Source organism: Phalacrocorax carbo, chromosome 9 (assembly GCF_963921805.1).
Source record: "Phalacrocorax carbo chromosome 9, bPhaCar2.1, whole genome shotgun sequence".
NCBI classification, from domain to species: Eukaryota; Metazoa; Chordata; class Aves; order Suliformes; family Phalacrocoracidae; genus Phalacrocorax; species Phalacrocorax carbo.
This window is the reverse complement of record NC_087521.1, coordinates 26233143-26243428: the sequence shown is the minus strand read 5'-3', so window position 1 is coordinate 26243428 and position 10286 is coordinate 26233143. Positions and strand designations below refer to the sequence as shown.

Below are 10286 nucleotides of genomic sequence, written 5' to 3'. Positions count from 1 at the left end.
CGCGCGCGCCCGCGCGCTCATTCAGCCGCCAGCTCATGCGCGGAATCCACCCTTCTACCCCCCCCGCCATGATAGGCAAGGCGTCTGCGCGATCCCCGCGCTTTGACGGGCACCTTCCGCGGACGGCTACTATTGGCTGCGAGAGGCTTGGCCCCGCCCCTCGGCGGGGCGGGCGGAGCCCCCGCCCCCGCCCCCCGCCGCCTCCCCCGCGCCTGCCGGTGAAGGTTCCCGATGGTTCTGGAAGGAGGCGGCGCCGGCTGTATATAAGCCCGGCGGGCGGCGGGGAGCGCGCACTAGTGGAGGCACGCCGGTACGGGTAGAGCGCGTTTGCGGTTTCGGTGAGGAGACTAGCAGCCTTTTCCCCCTGCAAAGGTGAGCAGTGGAGGTGGCTGTGGCGGCAATGGGTTGTGCGGCGGCGGTAACTCTTAGGGGAGCGCTTTCTTCTCACGTCCTGGAGGCGGATGCGTGGCCCTGCCGGCCGCGGGGAGCGGGATGTGCCTTCCCTACTTTCGTCCCTAGTGAAGGGAGCTGGGGGGGGCGCTGGGTCTCGAAGCCGGGGTACGGGTGGAGGGAGCGAGGTGCTGATGCCTGACAAGTCTGCGAGCTGATTTATATTTTTTTATCCCCGGAGTAAGGCCGTTGGGTGGCGGGGGGGAAGAAGCGGGGAGCTCCCGGTAGTGGGGCTGCGGGGGAGTCGCGGGCAGAGCGTGCTGTGGCTGCCGAGGGGTGCGGGGCAGTTCCCCTTTCCCCGGGGGCGCCCCAGCCCCGTTTCGCTGAGAGGGGTGGCCGGGGAGCTTTGCTTTTCGTAGGTGGGTGCTCGGCCGGGAGAGCGTAGGGTGGTGGGGCTCGCCGAGGGGGCAGTGGCTGGGGGGAGCGGAGGAGGACTGGGGGCCGCCCGGCGGTGCGCCCTGCGGGCGGGGAGGTGGGGGGCGGGGGGGAAGGCTCTGGCAGTTTCTAGAACCTTTCCCGCTGCCGGGGACGGCCGGCAGGGGGCGCTGCGCGGCGCGCGCGGGAGGGCGCTCCCGCCCCGAGGCTCCGCACCCGGCGGCATCGGGGGCGCCGGAGCCGCCGCTGGCAGCCCAGGCGTTTCCTTCAGCATCAGACTAAGTAGTGAGTGTTTAGGCTTGGTTGCGGGATTGAGGTATTGCGCTTGGTCTCCGTTTGTTGTGCGGTGACTGAAGCGGGGTCGGAGGTGGAGAGATGTTACTTTCCGACGTGAAAGAGGTGTTACTTTCCGTCGATCCTGAGTTTCGACTCGAGTGCAGGATAGCCTAGGCAGCAGGTGGCCGGCCAAGTTTGGGTACTCTATCTGTGTAGGTCAGAGTAACGGGCTCGGCTGAGCCGTATTGGTAGATAAATTACACGTCCGGGTAGTGTCTGCATCTGAGAATAGTAGTTACATGAGCAAAATAATGGCGGTGCATGGGAGAAAAGTACTGCCAGTAGAGACTTTACCGTGAAAATCGACTACAGAGTAATACAGGTAGCTTCTCAAATGCTGGGCTAAGTTACCAGTTTCTTTTTCTTCTTCGTAACGTGTACTGGTTCTGTGACAAGGGGAGGAGTTGTCTATTAATTTGTAAACTAATGAAGGGGAGAGGAAAAGTTCTGTCTTACCCTGAGTGGTGCAAGCCAAGAATGTAAAGCAAGTATGTAGTTAAAATCTTGTACCTATTTTAAGCACTCCTTAAAACTCCTGAGTTGTTACTGGTAGGAAATAAGACTGGGGGGGCAGGCTGTTGTGTTCATGTGGTGATGTATTTGAAACCATGTAGTCAGATAGCTTTATCTCAGAATGCCGTTGTCTCTTTCCATAAAAAGGTATGTGCAACAAGCTGTTCAGGTGGGATTTCAACTCTTGCTTTCTTTACAGATGCCAGAAGCTGTGCAAACTCAAGACCAACCAATGGAGGAGGAGGTGGAGACCTTTGCCTTCCAGGCTGAGATCGCTCAGTTGATGTCTCTGATTATCAACACTTTCTACTCCAACAAGGAAATCTTTCTGAGGGAGCTGATCTCCAATTCATCAGATGTAAGTACTTTCACTCCTAGGCTGGTTCGTGCCAATGGGACTGTTAAAATTTTTAGGAATAGATAGGGAATGCTAAAGCCTGCCTCTTCCGTTACAGGCTCTGGACAAGATTAGATATGAGAGCTTGACTGATCCAAGCAAGCTGGATTCTGGAAAAGACCTGAAAATTAACCTGATCCCAAACAAGCATGATCGCACTCTGACGATTGTGGATACAGGCATTGGGATGACGAAAGCTGACCTGGTCAACAACCTTGGTACTATTGCCAAGTCTGGTACCAAAGCGTTCATGGAAGCCCTGCAGGCAGGGGCTGATATATCCATGATTGGGCAGTTCGGTGTTGGCTTCTACTCAGCCTACCTGGTTGCAGAAAAAGTGACAGTGATCACCAAGCACAATGATGATGAACAGTATGCTTGGGAGTCATCAGCTGGAGGATCTTTCACTGTCAGGCTTGATAATGGTGAGTATTAAAACGTTTCTGCTCAAGTATGCCTTGTAAAGGTTTCTGGCATTGGAATACCTACTCTGCATTGAAAAAGACAAAAACAGAGGAAATGGGTAGTACTAGCCACGTGTTGGATCAAGCACTGACACAGCTGTTCCCTTGCCATTCCAGTTTGAGTAACTATTGGTACATGGTAAGGGAATACCTGAAGTAAATGGTGCAGTAGAATGAAGAATAAGCTTTCAAAGCTTATACAGCGAAATATATTTGTAGACTCCTGCAACAACTCTATATACAGAAACTTGAAAGATGACACGTGAACAGACTTACCTACTGAAAGTCACCTTAAGCTTATGCAAAATATTTGCTGGGCACGGGCAGGTTGAGGAAGTGTCTGTAAGGCTGTTTCTGTACACAGAAGCTTACACTTACCAGTGGTAAAGGAATTACTGATAACAGGAGTGCTTTTTTTAAAGGAGGTATCTATTAAAATTAGCCAAAGCTTAGTCTGCTCCTGCACAAGTAAAACCTGTAAACTTCCATTCTAGGTGAACCTCTGGGTCGTGGAACCAAAGTCATCCTGCATCTTAAAGAAGATCAAACTGAATACCTTGAGGAACGGCGAATCAAGGAAATTGTGAAGAAGCATTCTCAGTTCATCGGCTATCCAATTACTCTCTTTGTATGTACTTTGCTTGAAATACTACGTAATATAGGCATTGTCAGCTTGAAACAAGTGAATTTTCGCAACTGAAGAGCGAGCAGTCCATGAGTATTTTGTTCGTTAAAATTGTTAGAGATGTTACATGGCTGTAGCTCTCTTGAAATGCAGTTCTGTTAAGTACAACTTCATTTTACAAAACCAAGCAAAAAAATGTTTTGCCAAGTTAGTAGTATTACGGTCTCCCAACCATTGAGTAAATGAACTACATTTTGGTGTATTGTTAGTAGAAATAAAGTGTGATTAAATAACATGAACTACCACATAAGCATATGGAAACAAAATAACACTTGGGTCTCAGCACCCAGAATGAAGTTGTTAATTGAGTCCTGGAGGAAAAGGTGACATCATGTGCATGTAGTTCTGAGCTTTGTGATATTGCAAGGGACACATTGAACTGAGAAACATGGAAGTTTTACCTAATGATGTCTTTTGTAGGTGGAGAAGGAGCGTGATAAGGAGGTGAGTGATGATGAGGCTGAGGAAAAGGAAGAGGAAAAGGAAGAGAAGGAGGAAAAGACAGAAGATAAGCCAGAGATAGAGGATGTTGGTTCTGATGAAGAAGAAGAAAAGAAGGATGGAGATAAGAAGAAGAAGAAGAAGATTAAGGAGAAGTACATTGATCAGGAGGAGCTCAACAAGACTAAGCCCATTTGGACCAGGAATCCCGATGACATTACCAATGAAGAATATGGGGAATTCTACAAGAGTCTAACTAATGACTGGGAAGACCATTTAGCTGTCAAAGTAAGTTCTTGTCCTTCTTCAGGTCCAGTTGTTTTTGCCAGGAAGGCCAGAAGCTTGCTAAACAGGCTACTGAACTCTTATCTATTGCATCAGATCTTACCATGATAAGTTGTGTAGTATTTGGAGTGATGCTGCTGGTTAGAACACCTCCACTATGCGAGGGTAACACTGTACTGCAATTATTCTGGCTGTTGTTAAGGCTGTTCCTGTTTTTATAACTCTAATCAAATCCATGCTTCAATTTAACTGTAAATAAAAGTAAGTGCAGATGCATTCCCAGTTTGTAGCTTAGTTGTTACAAATCTAATCGAAAACTTTAGATTTCAAATGAACGTAAATTTAGTTCCTTGGGTTTGTAGCTTAGTTTTGAAAAGGCCTAAAGCTAAAGGGGATGGGTAAGTGAGACTGTCCTTTTTGTGTGTATGTAGTGGGAAGTGCTGTAAGAATACACATGCTTCCTGAAGCCCAGTATATAATATAGGAAACTGCAAACGTCTTCTGTATCGGTCTGCTTGCCTGGTAACACTGAACAGACCTTAGATATGTTTTGTCTGGAGAACGTACTTGTTCCTGACCCATGTCTTGTCTATTGTGTTGAATTTTTCATGACATCTCAAGTGGGTTTTGTTTGCCTTCTGTTAAACGGTTACTGAGAGCCTTACAAATTGATTAAAATGATCGCCTTGCTTTCTCACAGCACTTCTCTGTGGAAGGGCAGTTGGAATTCAGAGCTCTCCTGTTTGTCCCGCGGCGTGCGCCCTTCGATCTGTTTGAAAACAGGAAGAAGAAGAACAATATTAAGCTGTACGTACGCCGAGTTTTCATCATGGACAACTGTGAGGAACTGATCCCTGAATATCTGAGTGAGTATTTGAGGAAAGTGTTTCCCAAAACAGTAAAGCAGCTACTTAGCAACTTCGTAGTTTCCCTTTGTATTTAAAGAAATTGGGAGAGGGAAGACAGAGTCGATCAGGAAGTACCTGAGCAGTTGGAGAAAGTACTGCTTTCTGTTGTCTAGAATTCCGTAGAAACCAATTAATAATTATAAAAGGGCAAAGCCACCTAAGTGGTGAATGGTCATCCTGATTTTTAAGACCTGGAAAGCAAATTCTCACCATCATTTGCACCATTGCCTTCCAGATTTCATGAGAGGTGTGGTAGACTCTGAGGATTTACCTCTGAATATTTCTCGTGAAATGCTGCAGCAAAGCAAGATCCTGAAAGTGATCCGGAAGAACCTGGTGAAGAAGTGCTTGGAACTTTTCACTGAGTTGGCTGAAGACAAGGAGAACTACAAGAAGTTCTATGAGCAGTTCTCAAAGAACATAAAGGTTTGTAGTTTTTCTCCTTACTAGTATTGACTTGTAGGAGCTACAGATTTTTGTTAACGCCTGAAATACTAAAATGCCACGCTTCAGTTTAAAGGAATCACTAATAGGTTTTTGTCTGCTTTGTAGCTTGGCATACATGAAGACTCCCAGAACCGCAAGAAGCTGTCAGAGTTACTGAGGTATTACACGTCTGCATCTGGTGATGAAATGGTTTCTCTGAAGGACTACTGCACTCGCATGAAGGAAAACCAGAAACATGTCTACTACATCACTGGTGAGTTGGTGTCAGAAACTGTAAATACACTTACAGATGCAGGGTTATCTTTTGGGGGGTCAGAAAATGACAAATAACAATGGCCAGTTCTATTGGTGAATTCAAGAAGAAACTGGGATTCTAAGTGAAAAAATCTTACTGTGGCAATGTAATTATAATTAGTTCTGTAAAAACAGTTACATTTTCAGTCTCTGGCTAAGCTGCACTGCCTGCCAGGATATTTGTTGAGGTGTCACTTCAGTGAGTACGTGATGAAGGAACCTTACTTAGCAAGACAGAACTTGTGGTGCAATTTCACCAAATCTCTTCAGTACTATAGTATTTATGAAATAAGTGGATGCTGCAGTGCTAAAACTACGTGAAATAAGATCATAGTTAGACTTCCCTAGTGTCATACTATGTCCATGTGGACAGCAGAACGAGCTACCTTCTCTGTACTGCGAACTCTGCTCTCGCAAACCTGCTGAGACCAGTAATAAGCTGTTAAAAAAAAACAAACAAAAAAAAAAACCCACAAACTCTTCAGGTATTGCCTTGCTCTTGAAATACAATGTTTGGTGTCACTACTGCCACCTTGAAGGTGCGGGAGGATGCCAGTTTTGTGAAGTGCCCCTTCCACAGCTATCTTACCCGTCTAGGACTTTTCTCCTGTAAGCCCTGAAAGTATGCTCTGGAGTATTTGAGGTGCCTTTATCTTCCAGATAGTTTCGTGTTCTGGCTTTAGCTAATAAATTGGGCCAGCAGTATCTGAAATTTTAAGACCTAATGCTCAAACCAGTTTAATTCTTTGGTCATCAAATATTAAGACATATTTCAAAAGGTGAATGCTGTACGGGGCTTTTCAGTTTTCCTCCTTGGCAGGATTGTGAAACATTGCTTACCTGGCATTCTAAGAAATTGACATTTACTTTCAAATGAGTGAAGTATTGTAAGCTGTGGTGTCACTTGGAAAGGCTTGAGTCTCTTTAGGCCAACCTAATCTTTGCAGTACCCCATTGTACCTGGTCTGTGTCCCTTTTTTCTACTGATACGGACATAAAGCATCACTGGAAGTGTTGCATAGGCTCTTACAGAAAACAGGCAGTCTGCTGTGTTACAGTGCTGAGGTTCAAACCACAAGTGTGGCATTTTTGCTTCTTGCAGGCGAAACAAAAGATCAGGTGGCCAACTCTGCTTTTGTGGAGCGTCTTCGCAAACATGGCCTGGAAGTGATCTACATGATTGAGCCTATCGATGAGTACTGTGTGCAGCAGCTGAAGGAATTTGAAGGCAAGACCCTGGTTTCTGTAACAAAAGAGGGTTTGGAGCTTCCAGAAGATGAGGAAGAGAAAAAGAAACAAGAGGAGAAGAAAGCCAAGTTTGAAAACCTTTGCAAAATAATGAAAGATATCCTTGAGAAGAAAGTAGAAAAGGTACTGACTAGTACTCATTTTGTCTGTAACAAGTCGTTCAATGATCTGAAATGAAGTTGTGGCAGAGAAGGCTCAGGTACCAATGTCTGTTAAAATTTCCTTTTCTGAATGTGAGCAAGCCTTCTGCAAGAGGGAATTGTATAGATGCAAGGTGTCTCTGTTTTGATTTTTTTTTAAGTGAAATGAGTCTTCCGTGATATGCAGCGGCATTTGAGAGTTGAACCTTGGTTTTATGGCTGGACTCAATGCCCTTAAAGGTCTCTTCTGAACTAGATGATGCTCTGAAATCAGTGGGGATAGATGGAGTGTGTGTGTTGAAATGTTAACTACAAACTTCTGCTTTATGTTCGCTTTTCTAGGTGGTTGTATCCAACCGTTTAGTCACTTCTCCATGCTGCATCGTAACAAGCACATATGGCTGGACTGCCAACATGGAGAGGATCATGAAGGCGCAGGCCTTAAGAGACAACTCCACAATGGGATACATGGCAGCAAAGAAACATCTGGAGATTAACCCTGATCATTCCATCATTGAAACACTGAGGCAGAAGGCTGAGGCTGATAAGAATGACAAGTCCGTGAAGGATCTTGTCATCTTGCTGTATGAAACAGCACTCCTGTCCTCTGGCTTCAGTTTAGAAGATCCCCAGACACATGCCAACCGCATTTACAGGATGATCAAACTTGGCCTGGGTAAGAAACCTGTCCTGTCTAGAGTGAACTCTGGGCATCATCACGTGCCCTCACAGGGTACATGGGTGTCTGGAGAGTGCCTTGGTGCTGCTTTGTACTTGCGGGAAAGGGGGAACCCCCAGAGGAACTGAAATGCTGAGGAGAGCAAAGCTTTGGGTTCTGGTGTGGCATTAATGGTGCTTGTGTTTCCTGGGCAGGCATTGATGAAGATGATGCTGCTGCAGAAGAAGCTGGTCCAGCGGTTACTGAGGAGATGCCACCTCTTGAAGGAGATGATGACACGTCACGCATGGAGGAGGTGGATTAAAACAGTTTACAGGAACTCATGAATGTTTCCTTGGCTAATATGAATAAGTTATATTTTGTATATTATGAATGTTACCTGCCAAAAAAAAAATCTTTGACACTTTGTCTGCATTCCCTCTTTATATTTATTTTCAAAGATGTTATACCTTTATTTTTGTTACATTGCTTTTTCAGCTGATGTGAGATACAAATGCTGTTGAGGGAATATTTTCTTTAACACTGTACAACCCTAAACAGGCAAGTAAAGAGTAGTCATTTTTGTCTGTATTAGCTGGTTGCAGGTGGCAGGGTTTTTGACTTATTCTTAATTGCCGGAAATGGGGGAAAGAACTAACAAAAAGACGGTATGACATCAGGATGTTCAAGTTTGTCTAGCATTCTACAGCTCTTCAACTCTAAATATATCTTGACATACAGTACCTAGTAACTAGGTATTAGGAGAGCTTGAAATACCTGGGGAAGCTTTAGCCCTTTTGCTCCTAACAAGGTCTTGATGTTTAAAGTTGTTTTTTATACTGTTTAAGGATTCTGGATTGCACTCTACCATAGAATAGAATCCACTCTAAATCTCTATTGTGACTTATGCAACTCTGCATGTACAGTTCAAACCTAGAACTGTAAGAATAAAAGTGTTAAGAATGAGCCGTGTCACTGACTTGTCTGTTCACACTGGGAACGAAGCCAGCTGTTCTGCCATCAGTTGCTGCTTTGAATCTGGAGTGCGAGCTGCTCTCATTAAATCTGCAGTTGCCGAGTGTGTGCTCTGTGGGGCCACTGCAAACCACTACCACACTGAAGTAGGGAAGCTGAGTGGTTCTTAAGACCTCAAGACAATTTTGATCTGAATAACAGATCATTTGCCTCAAGTCATGTTTAACTTGTGTTGATGATCCAGCCATTTTTTGAAGACTTGACAAATGGAGTGAGACTCCTAATGCTGCCAGCCTGATCCCTCGTGCTGTGTGGAGTTGTTCAGCGTGTGAGGTGTGGCTGGCTGTCAGCGCTACCATGTACAGGCTCTCAAGAAGTGACGAGGCTGTGCTGCATGCTGTACCCCTTGGCCTGCCTCTCGGAAGGAGAGCAGTAAAAAAGCAGAGAGAGCGGTTGGTTGCCAGCCACCTCCAGCAGGCTGCCCCTGCGGCTGAGTGCTCGCTGCAGGGTAGGTGCCATCCCCTGAGGGGGGGGCAGCTCCTGCCCTGTATCCGCAATGAACTCATTGTGGGGGGAAGAGTCCCGAGCATCTTGGCCCTGGTCTCTGAGGGGTCTTGGTTTAGTTTCCCACTTCACCTGTTCTTGTTTCACAACTGATCTTTGAGCTCTTGTTTCCCGGTGTAAAATAATCTACATGGGCCAAAGCTGGGTTGGATTTTTTGTCATAAGGTGAAAGGCCAATTATTATTTGTTACAGCCGTGTCTTTATGGTGTCTAAACCAATTTACTTCTGGCGAGCTCACGCAAAGGAGTTGGTTGCCTGAGTTTGCCTTCCAAAAGATACTGCGTGGTAACGTCAGAGCAGCCCTTTCTGGGGGTGGAGAGTCTGACCTGTGCGTTGGTGGTAGGGTAGAGCGGTGGGCGCACTAAGGCAGGTTGGCTGGCGAGGTAGGCGGCCTTTCGGCAGTCTTCAAATGGATGTTTATACGTGTCAGTTTACTAGGCTGATGTGCTCAGGCTCTTGCAAATCATTCTGAATTATTTCTCCAAAACTACCTAAGGGATTGGATATGAAAACAAAAGGCTGCTTCAGTGCTGTTTATGCAGTTGCTGAAGGCCTAATGAGCCCGAAGGCTTCTGGTTTTTCTACACGCTAACTGCCTCACTGAAACTTTTTTTTTTTTTTGCCAATGCTTGCGTTGGATCACGTTACTCTATTTCAGTAGGGAGATCCTCACAGGACCTGCAAGAGGAAATGGATGGCACTTCCCTTCCGTGGCTCAGAACCTTCAGTGTATGAAAGGAAATGTGCCTGTCAAAAATCATGCCCTCACAGTTTGCAGTGTGTGATGTGAAATGTCACATGTCCGAAGGTTGTTCCCAGCTCTTGGTGCCTCGGGGCACCTACAAAACAGCTTGAAGACATGACATAAAATGTCCACAATCACTTTAAATTACTGGCGTTTCAAAAGGCCTGTGGAAGAGATCGGTGCTCACTGTATCAGAAGTGAGGCGGTGGTAGCACCTTCAAATGTCAAAATGGAAAGAATTTTCCTGGGCCGTGAGGGAGGAGATTCAGTTTCCCCATCCCAGCCTGCCTGGGGGCTGGGCGAGACCTACTTAAACCTAAACGTGTGTCACCATTCCTAGGCGCAACGGGTAGTCATTCT

General features: G+C 46.1%; 1 protein-coding gene across 1 annotated transcript; it reads left to right on the top strand.

Annotated features, from left to right (window-relative positions):
- The first annotated feature begins 213 nt into the window (after nt 1–213).
- Nucleotides 214–8607, top strand: HSP90AA1 (heat shock protein 90 alpha family class A member 1). The gene is made up of 11 exons (XM_064460786.1): nt 214–372; nt 1874–2032; nt 2130–2496; nt 3030–3163; nt 3641–3949; nt 4647–4812; nt 5090–5280; nt 5407–5554; nt 6698–6966; nt 7326–7659; nt 7857–8607. Exons 2-11 carry the CDS (start codon nt 1874–1876, stop codon nt 7964–7966), a joined length of 2187 nt encoding a protein of 728 aa, XP_064316856.1. The 5' UTR covers nt 214–372; the 3' UTR covers nt 7967–8607.
- The last annotated feature ends 1679 nt before the right edge of the window (nt 8608–10286 follow it).